Source organism: Apteryx mantelli, chromosome 7, assembly GCF_036417845.1.
Source record: "Apteryx mantelli isolate bAptMan1 chromosome 7, bAptMan1.hap1, whole genome shotgun sequence".
NCBI lineage: Eukaryota > Metazoa > Chordata > Aves > Apterygiformes > Apterygidae > Apteryx > Apteryx mantelli.
This window is the reverse complement of record NC_089984.1, coordinates 25,139,028-25,163,288: the sequence shown is the minus strand read 5'-3', so window position 1 is coordinate 25,163,288 and position 24,261 is coordinate 25,139,028. Positions and strand designations below refer to the sequence as shown.

The following is a 24,261-nucleotide window of genomic DNA, read 5'->3' as shown; positions in this document are numbered from 1 at the left end:
TTAATTTACTTGAGTGTTCAGAGCACACACAAGAATATGAATGGCTTCAAAAATATTTACACATTTTAGAGATAAAATTTAAATCTGTACTTTTCCTTTGAGCTGAAATGGATACCTGCTGACAAAGAATTCTCCCCCAGGATCATTAGCTCAGCCAAATAATTGTCTGAAATGTAGTTTACGTTATTAAAATAATGTAGATGAGCTATACCATAGTAAATGACAGAATCACTTTAAATACCCCATTTTATGCTAGTTACAATTAGCCTAGTTTAGCATATAATTACTATGTTTGACAGCAGCAGTTGTGGCATTTTATAACTTGGGTTTTTCTCTGTAGGGAAGAGTACCCTGTAATTAATTTTACAAAAAATCGAAGTGAAACACTGAGCAATATTTTTGCTACCCAAGTTCTTCTAAATAAAATATGAAGCCTTAAGGCTTACAAGTGAGTATGCCCTAAGAAACAGGATCCGGGAATACAAAGGGTGCATCATCACTTTTATCAAGCGCGCAAACTACCTCCTACATATCAGAACAAGTGGATGCTGTGATATTGAAATGCCTTAGAAGGCTCTTTTCTTCTATCATATTTCCCCAAAGGCAGTTCATCTGTGGCCTTAGCATCTTTGTGATTGAAAAAGACTACAGAAAAACTTATAAATTTATTAAAAGTGCCCTTGAGACTCATATTAGTATTATTTTATAATATTCTGTTTCTAAATGTCAGGCATTTTACCTTTGCACTTTTTATAGTGCTTTTCATCTGATGGTTTACCCTGTAAACTAACTGAATCCCAAAAATTCCTTGCAGGAAGCAGGAAAATCACAAAGAAGAATTACTTCCACAGGTATGGTGGAAGTAAAACAGATGTATACCTCATTGCCTAAAACTGGCTCCAAAGGCGCAGGCCTCCACTGACAAAGCTAGAGAAGAATGCTATTAATGGTAATAGTGTAGCGGTCTAATGAAATGCCCATCATGGGGGAGAGAGGATAACAGGCCATGTTGCACAGGAGGTAATTTCCACAGACTTAAATCCTTTGGCTGTATCTACTCTGCAGTCATTACTGGTACTGCAGCTCATAGAGGTGTATCCAACTTTTAAGCTTATTAACTGAAGTTTTGTTTCTTGCAAGGCGATCACGGTAGGCTGGAGCTCAGCATGGGATAGCTCTCCACTTCCGGAGCAGGTTGTGCTTTCCTAGTACCTGAAGGTGACTGCAGTGTCAGCAGTCTCCGACACAGTGTGAGAGGTCTAGCTTCATTTCACATGTGAGGGCAATGGAAACTACGCAGTGTCCTGAAGTGAATGCTTAATAAAGCACAGTAATCACCAATGTAAAACAGTTTGAGTAGGGGAAAAGAGAAAGTGCAGGATGATTTCAGCCAAGCAGAATGTCATTACCAGAGAAGGAATTTGTGTAGGCACCAGGATCAACAAGCCCAACTCTTTCTTTGGAGTACTGCCAGGCTATTAAGCAAAATGCCAAAGTGTCACCCTCTGAGTAACTGATGCTGATATTTAGCATCTCTGCTATAAATTAGTACATTTTTAAGTAATTTCCAAATAATTATTCCCCTCCCCTACTGCAGAACAAGTTTGGGGTCCTTGACTAAGGCCCTATAGCAAATAGGCCAATAGCAAATTGCAAAGCTCTGGGCCTGGAATTGAGTTGCAAGAATATGCAATGGTAGAATGCTTTAAGGATACTTTAAAATATTTTAAAATCATTATTTTAAAAATGTGTTTGTTTATAAACTTGAAACAAACATCAAGGCAAATCCTTCCTAGCTCTCTCATATTCTGGTACACAAGGGGAGAGCAAGCAGCGACCCCTTCCCTATGTCTCAGCTGTATAAGATTTCTGTGTAGGAAATACAGCACGTAAAGGAAGGGGCAAACAGAGCAGACTGAGACTGTCTTACTGCTGAATGGGATATGCAGAAAGTGGAGTCGGTGTTACAGTTTGGCTATCCTGGATAGGTCTTCGGGATATAATCTAAGGAAAAGGAGGGTCGTTTTGCTGTTTGCTGGGTGGAAGAATTCTTCCATTTCTCATGCAAAGTTGCAGAACTGCTACTCTCAAATCTGAGATGCTAAGAGTGAGACATGGTCAGTTAGCTCCGGATTTACTTTCTGCTACCTATGGCACACACTCGCAGTGTGGGAACCTGGCGGCTTTTGTACATGGTGTGCTGTGACCCCATGTGCCAAGCACAACTGGTTGGCTCGCAGAGCAAGGGACCAAGGCATTGGGCTGCGGGGAGCCTGGCTACCTAGCAGTGTAACACAGTCTCGTTAACAGCCTTGTTAAAAGCTGTGATTTTGAGTTTTTCAGTTGTATCCAGGCACTGCAATCCACCCGCTCCATCATACGATCTTTTCTGCTTCCCAATCCCTCCACTCTGTATCATGAGCCAACACCTGTGTTCTCATACTGGAGAGGAGAAAATTGAGAGCTCTCTTATGGGTGTGGTTTCTGAAAAGCATTAAGGTTTTAATTGAAAATCTTAATGTTCTCTGAATAATCAGGAATGTTTCTGTTCTTCTTTGACACATTCCTGCTCTACCACTGCGTATTTTATTTCAGGTTTCTGTATTATTCTGAGGATACTGCTGTGGACCTAGTAACATGAATATTTGTATTATACTTCAGGACTGAATTCAGTCCAAGTTTCTGCAAGCATGGCCCCATATCCTCTGACCACAGGCGCTCTTCTCTGGGAGTTCACAGATGCGCAATGCCAATTAGTTGCACCAGAGCAAGAAGGTAAACAGGTTTGTTGGAAGCTGTGATGGCAACTGTGCTGGAGCTGCACGCCAGCATGTAACTTAAGCCTGCTTGTATTAGATTTGATATGTTTAGGCTATGCTCAAAGGCATAGATGACCTCTCCGCGTGTCCTCTCCAATGCTGACAATGCTTTGTAGTCCTTACAACTTGTCGGCGCTTGCAGGGACGTAGGCGTGCAGCGCGCTGATGGGCGAGGCCGTGAGGCCTCCTCCAGCGGTGCCAGGCGCCTGCCGCCTCCCCGCTCCGCCTGCGGGGAGCCGCCGTGGCAGGGAGCGCGGGCCCGCTGCTGGCTGCGGCTTTCCCCCCCCCGGAGAGCGGCCTCGGCGGTGGCACGCAGGGCACGAAACGAAATAGCCCCTCGCGGGGCGGCGCGGGGAGGATTACTGTGACTCCGGTTAGGAACAGGCCGCAGAGGGCAGGCGCGCTGGTAAATAAAACTCAGGGGCCCCGTTTCCGCGGCCGAAGGGGCTGAAAACCGGAGCGCGGGGGGCAAATCCACCCCGGTGTGACCCGGGCGGGGCGCCGGGCGCCTCAGGCGGCGCTCGCCACCTGCCGCCGCGGCCCCGAGCGAGGGGGCGGCGGCCGGGGCCGCGCCCGCGCCGGCAGCGGCGGGCAGCGCGGCGCGGGCCCGTCACGCAGCGGCGGGAGGCGCCGCCGCCCCCGCGCGGGCTCCCGCCCCGCGGCCCGGGGCCGCCCCTGCCGCCGCGCCGCCGATAGGCCGCGCCGCGTGGCCCGGGGGCGCCGCCGGCCCAGCGCCCTCCTCCGCGCCGCCGGCGGCCCGCGGCGGCCCTGCGCGCAGGTCACGCGGTGCCGGAGGCGGCGGCGGCTCAAAAGCGGCCGGGCCGCGCCGGGCCGGGCCGTATCGGGCCGCGCCGCGGGAGCCTCTATGTGCAGGGCGAGGATGCGGGGCCTGGCGGCGGCGGCCGCCGCGCTGCTGCTGCTGCTGCAGAGCGCCGCCAGCTCGGGCGCCGTGGGCAGAGGGAGGCGGAGTGTGGATCCCGAGACGAATATGAACATCGTAAGTCACGCGTGACGGCGGGGGGAGCCGCTGTGCGCGGGCGCGCCTCGCGCCTGACCGTTAAGCCGTCACGGCGCCCGCGCCGGGCACAGGGCACCGCGCTCAGCGGGCCGCTTCTCGGCCCGGCCGCCCGCCCGCGTCCCCCGCGCTGCCCCTGCCCGAGCCGGCGGCGAAGGCCCCGGCCCCCAGCCGGCGGGCGCCCGTGCCGCGTCCTGCCGCTCTCCTGCCTCCGCTGCTTTGCCCCGGCTCCCGGCGTCTCCCCCGCGTGTCCCTGCCGCGGTCCGCGCGTGGCGAGCGCGCACCTGCGAGCAGCCCTCTCCTCTCAGACACTTCCCCGCAGCTGCCTCCCCCCTTTGGCTTCACCCTCTGGTTTTCCCCCTCCTTCTGCCGCAAGAGCCAGCTGCAGTAAGTGTGTACCGCCGGCAACTTGTGTCGGTCACTCTTCCCTCTCCCCCACCTAAACTGTGCCGCTTCTCACCGTGTGTGAAGAGCTATTTCGACCCAGAAGCGTTTACAGTCCGTATGAAAAGAAATGGTCGAGTCCTTAATGTCATCTAAATCTCATCTCGTGTATTGAAACTAGTCATTTAGTCTAAAGCTACTGGAGTTTAGTCTTAAAATCATCTTGGGATTAATGTCACTGTAGATGACTAAAGATATGTTTAAAAGAAATAGCATGCTCTACTTAAATTCTCTACCCAGAGCATTTCTCTTCCTTGTCCTAAAGCCTAAGAATAGATTTGTTGCATTTTTTACATTTTCTCAAAGTGGAGTTGGTGTCATAAAAACAATTAAATAGCAAGTTCTCTATCCTTAAGGAGTTTGGGCCTGGTGCAACAAATGAAAATAACAAAAAGGATGAGATGTAAGTGATGAGAGAGAAAACTGCTAATGAAATCATAGTATTAAGAAAGTGTGTGGTTTGTTTTTATTATTATTATTTTCTTGTATAGTTTGTCAGCAAACTTGCTTAAAGCTATGCAACAGAAGCAAGGTTTTAGGAGAGAGGGGAGTAAGAAATGGCACTTGAACCCACAAGTTGAGGTGGTACTGTCAGCCGCTCGCACATGTGAAGCATGTGACTGCGGTCTTTCAGAGTTGTGTCTGTGGTTCGCTTCAGCGTGTGCCTAAATGTGGGCGTGTTCCCTGTGTAACAGAATTAGGCATGAAGTTCATATCCAAATCTGAAATGTTCTTAAAGTCTTTCCCTTCAGAAAAGAGATGAACTCTTCCTTCTTTTCCCTCCACACGCCACTGCGGCACTGATGGCTTTTGGTGTGATAACTTGTTTGTTGCTGGAAAATACTGCTTTTCTTGAGAGAAGGCATTGTTTTCGGTTTTTATCTGCCACTTCTGTGTCTCAGTCCTTTGCCCTGTTAGCGTGATCTCCTTTTCCCAGACTCCTTTTCAATGCTCTGATCTCCCTTCTCACTGTAAGTGTCTCACTACGGTGACAGTGGATGAGGGCAGGGTAGGGAGTCCTCCTCAACTGCTAAATTGGGGTTGTGCTCTGGATAGGTCCTGACTCTGTGTTAGGATGAGTCTCAGAAGAAAACTTGTCTATGTAGAAGAGCAGAGTGGTATGGCACATTCATACCGCATGCTTTAGTTTTACATCACCTTCGGTGCAAGGGTCCCAGAGTACCTTACGAATGTTAACAAATTAAGGAGGGTGACAGTCTGTCTCCAAGGCAGTTTCTTTTCTTTCTTCAGAGTCAAATTATTACCTTCAGGGGATACCCTAGTGAGGAGTATGAAGTGACAACAGAAGATGGATATATCCTTTCCGTTAACAGAATTCCTTATGGAAGAAAAAGTTATGAGAGGAACAAAGGTAAGATAAATTTTTGCTAGGAAAAAAGGAAAGTTGTGAAAATGATTGCTTTGATTTACAAAACCTTTGCTCCTATAATAACCCAGAGAAAGATTAAAGCCTGTATGACCTGTGCAGTTAGAATGTTTTAATGATGAATATTATAGCTAAAATAGATTAGACGTATGTAGAGTGACTTAAGTAAAGGAAGAGAGAAGAATTTAGAAACCCGTATTTTCTTGACATTTGTATTTTGTGACATTAATGCAAACTCTTTGTTGTTGTTTGACTTTTGAGGGGCTGAATGTCAGAATTTTCTAGTAAAGAGAAAACACTGGGTGAGATTTGTTTTGTTTTTCCCGCAAGTAATAAAATATTTTGATAAGTGATTATATTGCTGTTGTGTTGTTTCAAACCACATTTTAAAAAATACCTTTTTATAAAAAGAATTTTATTAAAATTCCCTGACCATTTTCAGAAGTAGAGGCAGTTCATATTTTTCTTTTGATGAAATATAACTAAACCACAAAAGATCCCAGCAGAACATTCACAAAATGATTACAGTCTGATTTCTGCATGAGATAAGAATTAATTTGTTAATTTTAACCTTTTTGAAGCTGCCTTTGCAGTAAATTACAAGCTAGAGCAATACTGCATACTGCTGTGATGTTATATTATACACAGGTACTTAAATAGATAAACATTATAATAAGAGTAATATCCCTTCTGGACATGCTGAGTACAACACATTTTAAAATACATTGCAAATTAGGATGCCTGACAGGTTGTTGACAACAGTCAGCCCACACCATGTTATTTTTTGGATGTGATTTGATAGAGGGGGTTGGGGAAGAGCACTGGCATATGCCATCAGAACTGTTGCAAGCTGTAAGAATTACTATGAAAACTGTGGGAAGGGATGCAGGGGGTGTTTGGGTGGTGAGTCATGGGAAGAAGAAGGAAAAGGGTAGCGGAAGCTGAGACTAAGTGATAGGGAGAGATATGGGCAAAGGTTTTTGCAAGGACTGAATGATGGGATGCTTTAAAAATGAGACAAAAAATGCGTCTGGAAGAAGAGAGACACAAACCTTTAACTTGCTATGCTCTTACTCTGCATACAGAAATGGCATTTGTGTATCTGAACAACAATCACTGAATTTGGCAGACATCAGTTATGTCACAATCCTTTACAAAGGATTCTACAAACAAATACACACATACAAAAGCTGTCCATTTGCATGGAAACTGTACATATCCTATGGGCTACCTTTTGAACTTAAAAAACTTGCAGTGAGGGGTATAAATATGCAGCTCACATAAGGAAAGAGTGATTGTCCTGCAGCCTGGGGTATGAACAAGACCTATGAGAAAAGACCTTCTAGCTACCGGAGGCCAAACAAGAATCTTCCTGACCTTAACTGTTGGTATTATACGGGTTAGGATGTTTGCCCTAACCATTGTCACTCACAGGGTAGATGTGTGGACATCAGTGCATGGATGATGCCAGTCAAACCATACAGGTGTCGGTACTTAAAAATTCAGGATGGTCCCCAGGGAAAAGACAGACTGCCTTTGCAGGTGTTGATTTTTTTGTTGGCTCTTTCATCTATGACATAAGCAAACAGAAGTTTCCTGACCTGTGGGAATTCTCCACATTCCCCTTGCCACACCCTCGACCCCAAGTTCATGTTTTGCAAAGTACCTTAATTTAAAAAAACAAGGATTACTAAGCACGTTTGAGGAAGTATGATCTCCTAGAAGAAGAATGAACATTTCAAAGTTCATGTTGATCTAAAGTTTTTATAGACCTGGTATCTTTTCTCAGAAGATACTAATGATGTGTTACTGCTGACCTGGCATATGTATGCCATAATTCTTCTTGTGAAATACTTACTTAATGTGAATAGGATCCATTGGAGTTATGTATCACATGATGTTTTGCGAAAAAAAAAAAAATCCCCTATGGTTCCACAGCTAAAAAAAAATGTGGCAAAATGTCTGGAGAGCTTAAAACCAAAACATCAGTGACTTTCAATTTTAGTGTTAACTAAAAATCTAAAAAAAACCCTGCATAGCATGGTTAAATAGGGTATGGAAATAATATCTTCTTCAACTTCTTTGTTTTTGTCAGCTGTGAGAACTTGCAGTCCTAAAATGTGGTTCTGCTACTTAATTGTTTTCAGTAAGCTTATTTATGCCCCTTACAGTTATAAATTAATAAACTTGTGTTACTGAAAGAAGTTGCAGCTGTAATACGGAAAGGGGTGATGATGGTAAGAATGGGAGTTATTTAAATTTTGAAGAGTGTTTTGCATTTAGAATTTGGGAGGGGGGAGGTGATTAGAAAAAAATATTCTATATGGGAAAGAATAGTTTAAGATTCTCCTTCCCTTGTTCTCCCTTTGGGGATTTTAGGAACAAAGGTTCTACAAAATTATCATTGTCCATGTCAGTTTGTCATATGACTGTGCATTTCATGTGTAGATCTGCTGATTGCTTTATAAGTGAAAAAGGAACTGGCAGAAATCGGTGGCTAATCAGTGGATGAAATTAAAGCATTAAAATAGTTAAACACTTTTTATCCTTCCTATTTTATGAAACATGGGAGTAGCAGCCTGAGGGGAGAGTTTTTCAAAAAACAGAAGTTGGTGAATCTGAGTTGAGTTAAAGGGGGAGGGAAGCATCAAAACTAAAAATGAACATCGTTGAAAACAAATTTAATGTTAGTTGTGAAAATCCTGCATGCTGTTAATAAAACGATGAAGTATGATAAGAACAGCAGAATAAAAAGTGGTGGTGAACTATACTAGCTCCAGTGCTGGTTTGGCTTTCCCAGGAATTTGCTCTGATTGCAGGAACCATGCACCACGGGTTTTTTGTTTGTTTGTTTGTTTGTTTTTTTAACAAAATGGGAAAAGCAGTCACTAAAAAGATTCCTCATTGCAGATACAAAGGTTGCTAGGAAGGAGGAATATTTATAATTTGGGTTTTGGAATCCACAGCAAATGTCTATGGACATGACCTGGAATGTAGGGTGTGGCAACAGAGATATTTGTGATTTGGCTGTTTCTGCTGAAAGATCTAAATCCAAATTATCCATGGAGAAAGTGTTGTGGGAGTTCAGTATTGTAGTAGAATGATGTGTCATTGAAAGAGGTGAATTCCTGACTAATCTCTAGCACTGAGTTAACATCACCACGTATCAAATTCCAGTTATTAAAGCAGAAAAAAATATCACTTTTGCTATTGCAAGATCCAGAGACAGGTCTTTGGGTTTTCTGAAGTCCATGTTTCTCCCAAAGGATTATATGTTATTTTAATTTCTTTGTTTAGGAGCAGGAATCTTCAGGGGTTTTTTATTTGTATTCCACATAAATTCATAATTTTCCTTTTAGGAGTGGGAGAATTTGGGGAGAGGCTTCTAAACTTCATGCATGTCCTGATCTTGGCTCTTCTCAACTACTTAAGTTATGGGGAGAAAGGGCTTTGAAACATTGATTCCCTTGTTGGCTATCCATATTGCTGTTCAGACTCTGGCAGAGTTTTAGTCATGGAAGGGAGTTGGATAGCGATAATATCAGTACCAGTTGCAGAGATGTTGCATTTCCACAGTTCAGCATCCTAATTTGGTATTGTCCTTATTTTTCAGGTCCAAAGCCTGCTGTGTTTCTGCAGCATGGTTTGCTTGCAGATGGCAGTAACTGGATCACAAACTTGGATTACAACAGCCTTGGCTTTATGCTGGCAGATGCTGGCTATGATGTATGGCTGGGAAACAGCAGAGGGAACACCTGGTCCAGGAAACACATACACTTCACAGTGAAGCAAGAAGAATTCTGGGTTTTCAGGTAGCCTCTTTTGGTAGGGAAACTAAAGAAATACACGCTTAATGCTGCTTGTGAGCAGGCTCCTCTTCCCTTCTTTGCCTATCATCTCAGTTCAGTCACACTGTGAATGTATAACATTTTTTCTGGTAACATGGACTGTCACATATGTAGCAGTAACGGGAGTGGCCTTCACAGATGCAGAACTCTCACTGCTTTTGGCAGTTTTTTTGTGAAGATTCAATCACCAGAGCATTCTGCTTCATCTAAAGGAAGCTTTTTTTTATGCCCAGACAACTAATCTGCAGTGCAGTAAAGCTCTATGTAGCTGTTCCACACTGATAATTTTACTTATACAGCCAACTTCTTATCTTTGCTTTGTAGCTTTGATGAAATGGCTAAGTATGACATTCCAGCCTTTGTGGACTTTATTTTGAAGAAAACTGGCCAGGAACAAGTATTTTACGTTGGCCATTCACAAGGCACTACAACGGGTATGTGAAGAAATGCATTCATTAGAACATGCTGTGTTTGACTTGATATCAATTTCACATATCTGGTTTAATGATGAAAAAATAAGGCTTCAGTAATATACTGCTTCTGCTTTTTAGCTGTTTCTGGGAATATTCATTAACATTAAAAAGAAAAGAATTAACCTTTATGTGCTTATTTAAAGTGGGAACCTGTGAAAATAATAAATTAAATTCACAGGTAGCCACCAGTACAGTTTCTGTTCAAGGAAATATTTTGAGCTATACATAATGAGATCTAGAATCATCAGAAGTATGTGGAATAAAGATTTCCCTTTCTGGAATATTTTGCTATATGCATGGCCTGACTCAGGTGCTTTTAGACTTATAGACAGAAAGAACTGTGTGTTAGGTTAGTTAGTATGTTATTGGAACCTGTTTTTCAAAAGAAAACAAATCCTTCTGATGTGCCGAGTTTAATTTGTGTTCTCTAGTAGCTAGATTAATTTAAAATACCTAAACTGATGCTAAAGACAACAATCAAACTAAATCAGTACAGTACTATTTCTAGACTGGTAATAATCTAAACATACCTTTGCACACTTAACAGACTTTAGATTTTGCACATTCAGAGCCAGCTAAAATTCTGATCTAACTTGTGTCAGTGAGACTTGTTAATTATTTTCGTATTATTTACAGCTTTCATTGCTTTTTCAACTTTACCAAGCCTGGCTAAGAAAATCAAAATGTTCTTTGCCTTGGCACCTGTAGCTACAGTCAAGTTTGCCACTAGCCCTCTGGTAAAATTGGGAATGTTTCCTGACCTGCTACTCAAGGTTTGTATTTCAGTATAAATATTCTAAGCCAAATGAAGAGCGTCCCTTTCTGGTTGAAAGCAGTATAGCAAAGAATGTTAATAGTTGTGGATTAGAGATTAATGTATTCCACAAGATTACTAGGGCAGTTTTTCTGTAATAATGCTATGGAAGTCAACAGTGGCTGCTCCGGCTTTACTACTGTCTAACATGACAGTTTATATGTTTAGAATAGTATTTGCAAGTACAATATAACAGAATAAAATTATCTTTACTGACTTATGTGTGTCTAGAATGTAGCTACAGAAATTCCAGGTTTAATTAAATAGCTGGTCTGTTTTAGGAGAGTCATATGATAGCTTTATCTTTATATAGAATGTATCTGAATTTCCATGAACTTTAACGTATTTGTTTCACAATTAACCACTTAGTATTGGAAGAGGATCCAGGATCCTTCAGAGGATGGTTAAGAGCAGCAGCTTTATTTAGGTGCTGTGAATCATCCTCTGGAGGAGTTTACCATTCTCTGTTAAGAAGAAAGGGAATGTAGGCAGACTGGCAGGCTGCAGTAGGTGCCCAAAGTCAGACATTGTGAAAACCCCACTGTGTGTCATTTCTAACCATCCTATTTCTTTGCACCTCCCATGGAGATTCCCACACAGAGCTATTCATTCTGTGAGATAAACCCTTTTCTAATGTACCTTGTACAAATTTAATGCATGTGTGTGTGTGTGCGTGCGCGTGCATGCATTACTAGTTTCCTTCTCCAGAGGCAATTAGCGTAAAAGTGATGCTAACAATTGTCATCTCCTATTCCTCATGTAATGAACTTGTCTAATCAGGATAGTTGTTGATTGGTGCCCTCATGTAAGATGTTCTGTTTTACAGCAGTGCAGATGTTCATGTTGTGCTAGGGAACTTGATTGTCATGGTGACTTGCAAAAAAACCTGAGTGTAGGAGTACATGACAGCCACAAACCCATGGGTCAGGCATATCCTTAAAGGGTTGTGTCACTTCTTAAGTGCTCAGTGGGCCATTTTGAAATCCTTGGAGGTTTTAAAAACAGCAAGAGGAAGTGGCCACTGCAGCTCATGTGACTTGTTTTCCTATGTGGTTAGAAGAGAGGAAGTTGCAAGTACAAAAGCCACTTATTAGCAGATGCAGCTTAAAATATTTTAGCCTTAAACAATTCTAATGACAAGAATCTGTGCAGTAGTCCTGTGAAATACTGAGTTTAAAATCAGTTGGAATTTGAGGTTAGGTTTGAAATTCTTGAATGACTCTCTGTTTCTATATAATTTTTGTGGGGGTAATTGACTGCATCATTTGTAGCAGAAGCACTAATTTTGACCTTCCCATTGGACTGTAAACAAGGTTGATAAGAGGATAGATCATTTTCATACAACTTACCTGTCGTTAGCGCAAATGGAAATAGTTATCTTAAGAATGCTGTAGTATAAAAACTAAAACCAAATCATCTTATAAAATTACATGTTTGTTCCTTGTGTTTGTTATTTTGTAGGATATGTTAGGAAAGAAACAATTCTTTCCTCAGAATTCTTTGCTGAAGTGGCTTGCTACCCATGTTTGCACCCACAGAATTCTCGATGACCTTTGTGGCAACATATTCTTTCTTCTATGTGGTTTTAACGAGAGAAATCTGAATATGGTATGTTTTGATGACTTTGAGCAGTTAACTTACTGTGAACTCTAACACACTATTGACTGTGTACCACTGAACTGCTTGCTCTTTACATGCATTAAAAAAAAAAGAAAAAGGTTCTTCGCTGTACTGAGTTTGGATGTATATCTTTCTTTGGTGTTGATGGGAATTCAACTTCAAAGCTGTCCAGTTGAAATGGATAGAATTAACCTTTTAAAAAGATACTGGAAAGTTAAAATAAATTCTCCTAGATCTGTTGGAGAAATGGATAAGAAAAGTGCATTAATATCCATGGGTGATGGAGCAAGTATTTCAGTCCTTTTGCAAAGAAGAGAGCAGTAATGATACTGGTTTCCACCACTATTAAGAGAACTGTTGATATTTTTTCTGATTTCTTAGTGGACATGTGCAGTTATTTTTTCTGGGGCCAATCTCTGCCTCTGCTGATGCCTTCAACTATGGTCCTAGTTCCAGAGTGGTAATTCATAGGATTTTTGTTTTCTAAATCTAATTAACAGCAATTGGCTTGAGAACACTTTTTTTCATAATGCTTCTTGAAGTGTTTCTTAACTCTCAGAAATCGGTAGAAGCTGCTGTTAGTATACCCCACAGATGGATGAACTCTGAGAAGGTTTTATTTTATTGGAGTAGAATGGAATCAGCATTATTTTTTTTCATCATTCTGTCTGCCAAAGAGCACACTTTGTATATTTTACATCAAGGTGAAAGCACTGGGTTTTGCCTTATTTCTTGCCCAGTGCATACAGTTTTCATGGTTTTAGTGGTGAATAGTAATTTTTTTCTGCCAGGATTTAAATTATATTTCCCCTGGATGTTATGTACTTTTTAACTCAAGGCATATGAAGTTTTGAATCACTTTGAGCTGGCAGCTACTAGTGTAGTTGTAGAATAAGTCTAGGTTTCTGAGGAGGTGCATCTAAATATTAGTTAATGTACTCCCAATTCTTACAATGTTAGCACTTTTGAAAAGTGGCTTTAAGTATATAGTGCTTAAAGGATATCATTATCATGTTTAAAGTTCAGCTGTAAATTTTTTTTGTGTTAAATTATTTTTTGTGTTTGTGTGTGCCTATACACATGTATATACACACATGTATATACTTTATTTCTTCATGTAGTTTTAGTTTTCATTTTCTGTGCTTTACATTTTTGCATTCTGCTCATCTGGGGAAAAGAAATTAAATGGGTTCCATTTCTGCTTCTAGTAACTCTTATTACCAAGAGTTGAATTCATATTAACAGTACTTTATCTTTGGACTCACAGTACACCAGGGAAGGCTTACATTCACACCTCATTTTAAGTAAAAACAGAAAGAAAGAAAGAGACAGTTTGTGGTCATACTCTTGCTTTAAAGATGTACCTCAAAAAAATAATCCCATATTCTAGTTTAAGTTAAATCAGCCAAATGTTCAGATGCTTTGGGATTACTTACCATTAACTGCAGAACATCTTACCTCTTCTGTATATATGGCTTCAGTTAACTTTTTGTTAGAACAGTTTTAAGAGGAATGGACAATTTTCTGTTAGTTGTTCAGAAAGCAATAGTGGGTCTAACTGTTGCACTGTGTGGAATAAACCATGATAATTATCTCGTTGCAGAGCCGAGTGGATGTGTATTCAACACACTGTCCTGCAGGCACATCTGTACAAAACATGATCCACTGGAGCCAGGTAGAGTTTTTGGAATCTCAGATGTCCATGGCTTTAACTTGTTTGTAGAATACTGGTATCTTCTGATATTTAAATGGAATGAGAATAAAATATCAGAATATATATATAGTATAGCCCAGATGAATTTGTCAGAATGGCAGCTACTTTTATGATAATGACTCTGATGCCAGCTCCTTTTCCCCTTCCTTCCCCCCCATCCCCTGTGTGCTATATTTCTTTCAAAGCCATGCTAATTTTAAGTATTTCAGGCCAACAAACAATACAAGCAGGAAATACAAGCAGGAAAAGTAACTCAGAGAGATGCTATGACAAGTGTTTGCTCCCCCTTCAACAAACCTTGTTTTGATTACAAGCTATATTTTAGCCAGTGAAAAGCAGCCGTTTTTCTGTTCTGTATCATTCTGTTTGATTTCATTATATATTTTATTAGTGTATTTTGCACTTCACCTCATTGCACAGTTTCATGCCTGTGATGCTATTGTGCCTGATGCTTGCTCAGCAGGCATAGCTATTCACCAACAAATGAGAGAAGACATTTATCATGGAAGCAGTGGTCAGTGCTACTTGTGATCTTGCAGCTGGGCTTGACAGTCCATTCAGAAGGCATGTGGGCTTGGAGTGTTTTGCGGTACATAGCTGCTTAAGTGTTGTCTGGAAGGAAATTTGTGAAGACCTTTTTTTTTAATTTTTTTTTTCAGATCCCCGTTACATAGACTGCTGTTTCTGAAAAACAATAGGTGGTAAATGATACAGAGTAGACTTTATAAGAAAGCTTTATTGCTATGTTTATATATATTTAGACAGCTACATAAATATTTCTGAAGTAAGCATGGAGTTGCCACATCCTGGCTTTGGATACACTAAACTGTTTTTCTTGATCTTTCCTATTTTGCTGTGAAAGTGTGTGGAATCTTAAGGGGCAAAGCGTGAGCCTATTGAGTGTTAATATTTCCCACGCCTGTGACACTGAGCAAGGCAATGACACTTGTCCTAGTTAATACTGGTGTCTCAGTTTCCTGTGTCAGTTGCCTTTGTTTCACTGTGTAGGTAAATATTAATCCTACTTTCTCTATTGAAAATGTTTGATAGAAGCGTTGCAATTCCTCTTTGTATGTGTGAATATTTGTTTGTTTCTAGACTGTGCGATCTGGGGAACTCAAAGCTTATGACTGGGGAAGCAAGGCTGCAAATATGGCTCACTACAACCAGGTAGAGATCTTTTACAGATGTGTTACAATTCCAGAGAGGCACAAAAAAAAGTGGTTTGGGCAGTTGTCTTGATGCTGCCTTAGACTGTGATGTGATTGTGCTGCATGTTAAAGAGCCACCTGTGTGGTCCAGTAACCAGACTGAGGATCTGCTGCTTTCTACGGAAAAAAGACAGGACTAGAGAGTTGTGAGGTGATACTAAGTCAGTATGGAGTCCATGCTTGGACAGACACACAGTTGTGCCTGCACACTTTCTTGGGGGTGATTCTTTTGATAAGATTTAGTGTCCTGCATGCTTAGATCATTAGATCCCACTGCACTTCTCACAAGAAGGAACTGACCGTCAGTTCATGTATAGTGCTTATCTTCAGCCTGTTTAATCTCCACCCATGTTTGTTTCTAAATTGCTGTGTACAGTATTAAAAATATTTTGCCCCTTGTCAATTTAGTGATGGGGAAAGTTTGCAATACCTTACTCTCAGAGTAACAATCACTTTTAATACTTGGTTAGGGCTTGGAAATATTTGAATGAGATATGCTCTCCCAGACTTCCCACCACACTCTAGCCTTACCCATCTGTCTTGTAACTTCCCCAAACCACATATTTCCTGTTATACATGCTATAATGTTGCTGAACTCTATGAGCTCCATCCTCTTTTGAAAGTTAGTACTCTATCTCCATCTCTGTCTGCCCAAGAGCAAAAGAGAGAAAATGATAATCTGACACATTCCTCTCACAGTTCCTAGTGTATTTCCCTGCAGTTTAATACTATGCTGAAGACTTGTTCTTTCTAATGTCTGTATTTTTTTTTCCATTTCCCCCCCCCCTCAGTCTACCCCCCCTTTCTACAAAATAAAAGAGATGACTGTGCCAACTGCTGTGTGGACTGGTGGACAGGACTGGCTGGCAGACCCAAAGGATATTGCCATGCTGCTCACTCAGATCACAAACTTGGTTTACCACAAAAACATTCCAGAATGGGAACATTTGGATTTCATCTGGGGTCTTGATGCACCTTACCGCATGTATAATGAAATGATGAACTTGATGAGGAAATATCTCTAAACCTGATTGATATTTCACGAGAGTTAGTCCGTCAGAAATTCATCTTTCTGGAGCTTGTGCTTTTTTGGCAATGATGCTACATTGTTTATTTATGATGCATTTTTAAAATGCCAGCAATGACTACTGAATTGGATTCACATTTGGTTTGGTTTTCTCAGTATTATTGAGCTCTCCTGCAGAAATCCTCATTGTTTCCTGCTGATTTTGCACATAGTGGCATAATGCTTAGAGAACACCAGTTTGACTTTGTACAGAGGGAGTACTTCATATGCATATGGATTTAGTGACATGTCTAAAAGACAAGTTAGTCCACTCAGCACCTCAAGTGCTTGAAAATTCAAACAATTAGTATTTTGCTGTGCATAAAGCACTGTCATTTCTCAGTATATTGTCATTTCTTGAGTACGTGTTAGAGGTACTCCTTGTACTGCAGTGATCCCATTTGGTGCTGGTACTTTAAAAAGCACTTAGCAACTTTTTTCTGTTTTGTTATTTTAGCCATCTCTTACAAGCTAGCTACATCAGATGACTTTCTTTTTGAATGTTGCCCAGAAGAACTGTCATGAAGTCAGACAATATCACCACTGTCAGTTGAAATCTCCTATTTTGGGACTGATTCATTACTGCATTTTTCTTGATTTCAGTGGCGTCCCTGAAGCCATTCATGTTTCACATACCAGCTATGGATAAGGATTGTCATTTGCCCTTGCAGATTCCTGGGACAAGCCAAACGGTTAAAAGAAATACCACTTTTTGATAGCTCTGTCAATAGGTTATGAGTTTCAAAGAGAATAATGTAACATACTGGTGTTTTGTTTGCACTGGTAAAATGATCACTAGAAAACAAGATCCCCCCCAGTATCCTACTGGCCAGGGAGGGACCAAAGCAGTTATTCTGTGACTCAAATAGCTTCATTTGTATGGACTTTCCCCTTAATCAGCTGCTGCTTTGAACATCTGTTTACTTTTTAGCTGCTTATGTGGTGCTTGCCACCATTGTATACAGGAACCCCCAAACACCTTGGTAAAGCCTGGCAGTATTTGTCTCATTTTCCATTTTAAAATGGGGCTAAGCCCCCCACTTAATGGGGGAAGAGGATTCATCTCTGCTTCAGGGATCTGACTTTGGAGCTCTCACTGTGCCTTGCATAGGTGCCTTGCTCTGTCCAGTGACCAGGTGGAGGACTTGGGCTCCTCTGAGTTGCACCCAAGTTACAAGCCTAGTGTAGATGGTATGAAGAATCTCCAGAGTGAGTTGTCTTAGTCTGAGTAATAATTTCTGTGCCGTAGCTGGAGCTAACCCAGATCTCTGCCCATAATTCTAACAGGATGAACAGTCTTTCCTGCATGGCATGGCAAATAGCGCATTTTTAACTGAGACAGAGATTTTTTTTTTTGTAAACAAATTGCAAAAAAATGCATAAGCCATAAATTAAGGTTGTTTTTTTTACTCCTAATCCAGACTCAGGGAGTCCTTAGGTTTCATTTAAGGAAAAAGTCGTTCTTTCAGTTGTAATTCCTAGTAGGACTTTTAAGTTTGCTTTATATTTGTAGCAGCTGAACTTGCTTCATATTGCTGTGCTGAAAGGAAGTCTCTGTAGGAATCCAAAGTGGCTAAAATGGCGGTTGTGACAGTATGTGATACAGCAAGAGCCACATGCGTAATGTTTATTATGCTTGAGATATTTTCAATAAATTTGGAAGTCCTGCTTGGAGTTTGGAGTGATGTGTTCTGTTTTACTTCATGCTTTTTCATGAATGCATGTGAATTTTGGGGACAGAATCCAGAGAACTGAGTCTGTTTTTCACAGCTATTCATCCATACAACAAGTACAATACAAAATAAAGTAGCCTAGTAAAATTCCATTTTATTTCTGTTGTGAAAGAGGCTTTGCGTAAACATAAAAGGCCATTCATGTTGTTTCAGGTGACTTTCTGAGACTTTTCTGAGACATAGTAAGGTATTAATTGTGAATAACCGCTCACAGGACTGAGGTGTTTTCTAAGCCTCCAGGTAAAGAGTTCCTTTCAAATCACTGACATGGTGGAAAGTTTCTTGTATCACATTCTTAAACCTTGTGTAATTGGATTGCTTAACTGACTGTCCGGTAATCTCATAAATAGCATTTAACCACATTGTAGGGCAAGGAACTAATCTTTGCCTTGGTACACTTGACGTGATCACCCAGGTACTTCAGTAACTCAGCTTTTCACCTTTGTCATCTTTGATAATAAATATGCTCAGGCTGTACCTTTCCGTACATTGTGGATACACTAGGAGATGTGTAGTCAAGATAGCAGGATGTTTAAAATCTTATTTGTTGTCAGCTTTATCGGCTGATGACCCCCTGCATGACTGGAAATAAAGTCAGAACAGGAAAATTTTTCACAAAAGCCATTATGGAGCTTTTCTGCTTTGCTGGAACAGGGATGGGTATGGGAATAACTACTATGCTGTCCCTAGCCTGCTGGAGTTGCAAGCAGTGTGTGACAAACTTGCAAAGGCATCAGTGGATAGAAATGTGTGAAATGAGACGTGTGAACCTGGAGGGGAAGAGCAAGAAGCCTGTTCTAAATACAAATGAATAGTGATGAATGATATGCTTTTCAAAGCAGATCTTACCTATTTAGTGCCTGCTGTACCACCACCTTTGTGTCATAGTGATGTTGAGGATTGGCCAAAACATCAGGTTGGGATAACATCAAAGCCTACTAGCATAACAAAGAGAGGGCATAGGACATCTTTTTCTGACAGGCTCATCATTTTCCTGACTTAGGCTCACTGTGATGTGATCAAGCTATGCTAGAAAGCAGGAGAAAGTAGTCCCTGTGCAGCTGATGGGTTATGAGGCTCGCAGACCTGTGTGCATCTGAAGCGTATGCACAGTCCTGGACACTCATAGGTCTGCAACACAGATGGGCATACAAGGGCCTATGCATGCAAATGGACATGTGTTTATGTCCATGTTGCGATCGAAACCTGAACAGGTTTTTTTTTTTTTTTTTTTTGTAAAATCATCTGCAAAAAAATTCAGACTGTTCTTCTCATGCAGAAGGCCTGCCACACACAGGCCCTGACGATGGTTGGATGAGTGTACATTAGTGGTGTGTACTGTACTGGATGATGTACTAGCCCAGTGCAAAGCACTTTCACAGTCTTTAGTGATTCTGTATCTAGTAATACACTGGCAGAGGGTTACACATCAACTCAGACAACATAGAAGTGCCTCAGCGTAGGAAATGGTAGTAAAACAACACCTATTTCACAGGTCCATGTAAGAGAAATAGTCCTGTTAGCTTGGAAACAAAATAGACCAGTTTGCTATAAATCACTCTTTAGATTATGGTGAATGTACCATACAAAAAAAGAAATATGAATACCTTAGTCACAGGAGAGATTATAAATGGCATTCTTCCTCTTTGATGGAGGAACAGATTTTCTGGTATGTAGTAAAACATGGTCCAAATGGAAGATTCTCCTGTAACTGAAGGATTCATAATGTCTTCTCCCCTTCTTTGATGTCTTATGAGATGCAAACTCATGCTGCAGCATTGCCCATACCTCATATGGCTTCTCTTCTCTAGTGGCTTATTTTCAGATAACTGACTTGAACATAATACTTCTGAGATTGTTACCCTGCAATCAGATTTGATTGAAAACATCAATGAAATAAAAGATTAAGAAGATTGCATGGACATTAGCCACACCTGTAGCATGATTGCCTAAGTCTTATTTTCTGAGGAAACTGAGCTGAAAAGTGCCCATATCCCATTCTGACACCTCCCGAAATTATGAATATGTGTAGTGTTAGAGGTTACAAATCGGTTTCACGCTACTGAATTGTGAAGGACAATGAACAAATTTTAAGATCCTACCTTGATTGTTATTATTTTGAAAACTGATCTTGGTGTTAAGATATAACTTGACAGTTAACAATTTGCTTTGCTGGCAGCTTTCCATCCCTAGCTGTTGTTAAGAATTCGTTTGAAACTCTTTACTTAAGCTTTCTTTCCCTGCTGTCTGGAGAGGTTTTCAGTGAAATTTGTTTGGGGAGGTGGAGTGTTGATATGAAAATAATTTTTTTAAGAAAGCATATTAGGTCTGTTAAGAAAAGCATTTTGGTTTAGGCTAAAGTTTTCCATCCAAAACTGAAGAGGAATGTGTGTTCTTTATCCTCAAGTACCCAGCATATTTAAGGGCTCTAGCTGCTTACCTAGGATGTGAGAAATCACATGTCCCTTCTCTAGATTCAAATCCAGGACTTGAATCACAGTATACCTAAACATAAGGAGAGTAGACATTGAAAAGATGTAAATAGGCAAAGCTCCCTCTTTCCCTCCCAGCCTGTTTATCTATGAGGCCTGTGACATAGACCTGTGCCTACCAACTTCTGAAAGTTGTCCCACTGCAAAGTAGTGCATATTTTGCTATCCCACGAAATTTTGACAAGATTGAAGAAATGTTTCCTAATAACTGTAACGTTAACAGAAAACAAACATTTACTTTGAAAGGAGTTCTTAAAATGAAGTCTAGGAAAGCTGTTTTGAAATATGATTGTCCTGAGCAGAGCTGTTGACAATGCATTTCTGCACTGGGTGGTGCTATTGCATGCAGAAAGGCCACTGCAGGGGAACACGCAGAGCATAAAGAGTTTTTAAACCCTCACCCTCACAGAGCTGCCATGAACTATTGCTGAATAGTCTCCTTGCGCTCAGCCTCTTAGAATAAGGTGAGTTAGTATTTAAAGACCTCAGATTGCTTTTTTCCAGCAGGGTTAACAGTTTGTTTTAAAATGAGGTAAGGGACTACCTGTCTCTTCCTTTGCTCTAGTAGCTATCTTGCTTTGCTGTTACTGTCCTACCTAGGTTATCAACCCTGTTCCCCAGCACCCTTTTTCTGGTAGAAGGTTCAGCGTGTGCTGAGACCTGTCTTCTGATCTATCCCTGTTATGACAATAATCCTACCATAGAGAGGAAGAGGAGGAGAGAGAAAGATAATTTGTCTCTGCTGTTGTGATACTATTTTCAGCATATTGATCCTGGTTTCCCCTCATGCTACTTTTTCCTCATTTTCCTACCCACTTCTTAATGTTTTCCTATTCACCTTATAGTTTGTACCTAACAGTGTAGCTTGGGGTCGGTGCTTGCATCTTGTGCTCATGTGGAATCTATTTAAGACCCTTTGCGGGGCCTCATTCCAAACTATGTGCCCTTCAACCTAAACGCCGTAACAAGAGTCTTGATTTTTAGAGACCCATTTAGAATCTTGTAACACATGAGAAAGTTTGGCAGCATTGTAAGTTAAGTGAAAAAAGCTGGGGTTATATTGCTGAATTATATACAGATAGGATTTGCATGTATTTTGTCTTTTCTTTGCATTGTATCTTGCACTGACAAAGAAATCCAAGTTAGAGAAGCAGTATAAATATGAGATAGGTGCTTTTTAGTGGCTAAGCCAAATAGCTTGAAATCAGTTATTGGAGAATAAAGACCTAAAGAGGATTTGCCATCTCTGATGCATGAGGATTTAGTTTTTTGAGCATACTCATTGCTGAGCCTGAGTCAAGACCCATCAGGGGTAAAACTTGCTAGCAGAGTTCATCCTCCTGAGCGCCAGCAGATGGGGTGCAGCATGACCATGGCTACCTCTGCCTGCTCTGCTTGTGTGCAGTCTGGATTGGAGCTGCAGGCAGTCACTGAGGTAAGCTCTGTTTGCAGTGCTTCACTTGCTTGGACTTCATGTTTCAGGATATAGTAGCAATAAGACTGCAAAATTCTCTGATTTTTCCTGAAAGGACTTCAGAATATTTTTCTGTGACCTAATCTGCAGGCAAAATGCCCATTCTTTACATTTTAGTTTATAGGCAGCATTGGTGCTAAAACTTCTTGAGAATTCACATAGTTGTTAGAGATTAGTTGGAGGAGTGTCTTTAGGGCAGTTGAGCAATTTCTCTCTATCTTCCTGCAGGCAGATTTGGAATGCGTTATAGAACAAATTCGATCCTTGCATAATTCTCATAAAATAGAGGATCACATATCACATGTGGCAGATGTAATTTCTGATTGTATCTACATAAATCAATAGAAAGCATCTCTCACAAGAAAATTTTCTGTCCCAGACAGTGATTGCAATAGAAATGCATCTCTCATGTCATTATTGTGAAATGGAGGTCAGGATAAAATACTGTCAGAAGATTGAATGAAACTCTTAGATATACACTCTCAGCCATTAAATCAGTGTATCTTACTGGGCTTCAGTTTCTAAATTTAACAGTCTAAATTCATTGAGTTCAACAGAACAGAACAGTCTCACATCAGTAGAAAATGTGAATCTATTTCTAAAACACAGATGCAACAGGTAGAGTCTCTGAAGACCATACCATAGTTGTCTCTAAAAATAACTTCTGTTTGCCTGAATAATAGTACTGATCATATTAATGTTACTGTTTCAATAAACCCCTCAGAGTCTAAGGAGGGAACAAAATCTGTATTAAGAGCAGAATCTCTTGAGAAGAAAATAGTTGAGACTGAAAACAAACTTCAGGATTAGGAGAAGTCTGAGCATAGATCAAAAAACGTCATTGTAATTCATCATTCTTAACTATCAAGCAGCAATGAAATTCTGACTCCCATTTCCTCCATCAGATTTCTTTTCTGAAAGGCAAAGAACTAAAATGATCTGAACAAGCTAATAAAGTCATCCAGGAAGCTGAGCTCATTTCCAATGTTAGAATAAATACTGTACCTACAAAAGAGGTGAGTTCATAGGAAGTTGATGGCAAACTCTGTTTCCCGAAGTATTCTAAGCTTTGTCTGTCTTCTTCAAAAAGCACAAAAGAAGCAATCTCATAGTGGTTAAACCAAAACTTCCATCTTTTACCCCTAAAATACTTTTAGCAAATTTTAAATGCTGGGACTTGAGCCTGCTAGCCACTGTCTGCTCTGTGCTTGCTATTGGTCAAAGGAAGATCCTTTAAAGGACACAGTTCTAACCAGCAGACCTTCTAATTACATGATTGGGATAAAGGATGATTCCCTTATCCTATCACTCAAAGAGCTGTTAAGTTGTGGACTGAATAGTATAATAATGCAATAGTACTTGTCATTAAGTATCTGTTTGGAAAGGAAATGAGATTTGACCTTGTATCTCTCTCAGTAGCTGGAGGATATTTTATTTTTCCATAATTATTGGCTCAATTTTGTGTCTAGCCAAAGTCAGGTGGGTTTTGCCATGCCAAGTTGATACAGGAAAATAAAGGAGAAAATGAGCACAGAAGTGGATGGAGATAAATTGTAGCCACCACATTCAGACTGGAAGCATAGTGTAGATGTCATTAAGGTTTCAACTTAACCTGTTGTATACCTGAGGAACTATTAGGAAAATGTGTGTTTGCACACATGCATTACCCACCAAACATCCAAAGGTCAGATCTGGAGTTGAGTTACGCATACATCATTGGTAGGAGTCATAAGAAAAATCAATGCTAGGTTGTGTCTCCTTATATATAAAGGCAAAAGGATAACAGAGGATGATACAATTTAAAATCAGTGAAAGGTGGCAGTTTTTCAAGTGTATGCAATAAGTGGAATGGAAAAAGTTCCTACCCTCTTTCTCTGAATTCCAGTGTTAGAGAGTTCTGCATTTCTACTTACATTTCCTATCACCCAAGTCTTCTCTAGAGTTCAAGTGAATACTCAAGCCTGCTGTAATCCTTGCACTCCACCAGTGAGATAATTCTTTTGTGAGATTGTAATGCATTATACTGCTTCTGTATAACAGGAAAGGGAACTTCCTCTTTAAAGCTACGTATTGGAAGCTCAGTAATGAGGATTTCTAACTGGGCGGAGTCTTCGTTTGAGCAGGCTAGATAAAGGCTTGCAGGACTTACAG

At 40.7% G+C, this 24,261-nt stretch overlaps 1 protein-coding gene across 2 annotated transcripts; it reads left to right on the top strand.

The window, feature by feature from the left end:
* The first annotated feature begins 3,586 nt into the window (after positions 1–3,586).
* LIPA (lipase A, lysosomal acid type) lies at positions 3,587–24,230 on the top strand. Of its 2 annotated transcripts, none has more exons than XM_067300042.1 (9): positions 3,587–3,816; positions 5,530–5,650; positions 9,279–9,477; positions 9,838–9,947; positions 10,623–10,759; positions 12,262–12,408; positions 14,024–14,095; positions 15,233–15,304; positions 24,151–24,230. In XM_067300042.1, exons 1-9 carry the CDS (start codon positions 3,685–3,687, stop codon positions 24,169–24,171), a joined length of 1,011 nt encoding a protein of 336 aa, XP_067156143.1. In that variant the 5' UTR covers positions 3,587–3,684; the 3' UTR covers positions 24,172–24,230. The 2 variants fall into 2 exon arrangements, with proteins under 2 accessions (XP_067156143.1, XP_067156142.1); XM_067300041.1 differs by lacking the exon at positions 24,151–24,230 and adding an exon at positions 16,137–18,085.
* Positions 24,231–24,261: the final 31 nt, after the last annotated feature.

Excerpts from the sequence above, each read along its gene's own strand:
- LIPA (XM_067300041.1), top strand. The coding sequence starts at position 3,685 with ATGTGCAGGGCGAGGATGCGGGGCCTGGCGGCGGCGGCCGCCGCGCTG. Across the intron at positions 3,817-5,529 it reads CCGAGACGAATATGAACATC|AGTCAAATTATTACCTTCAG; the intron begins GTAAGTCACGCG and ends TTCTTTCTTCAG. Across the intron at positions 9,478-9,837 it reads GAAGAATTCTGGGTTTTCAG|CTTTGATGAAATGGCTAAGT; the intron begins GTAGCCTCTTTT and ends TTTGCTTTGTAG.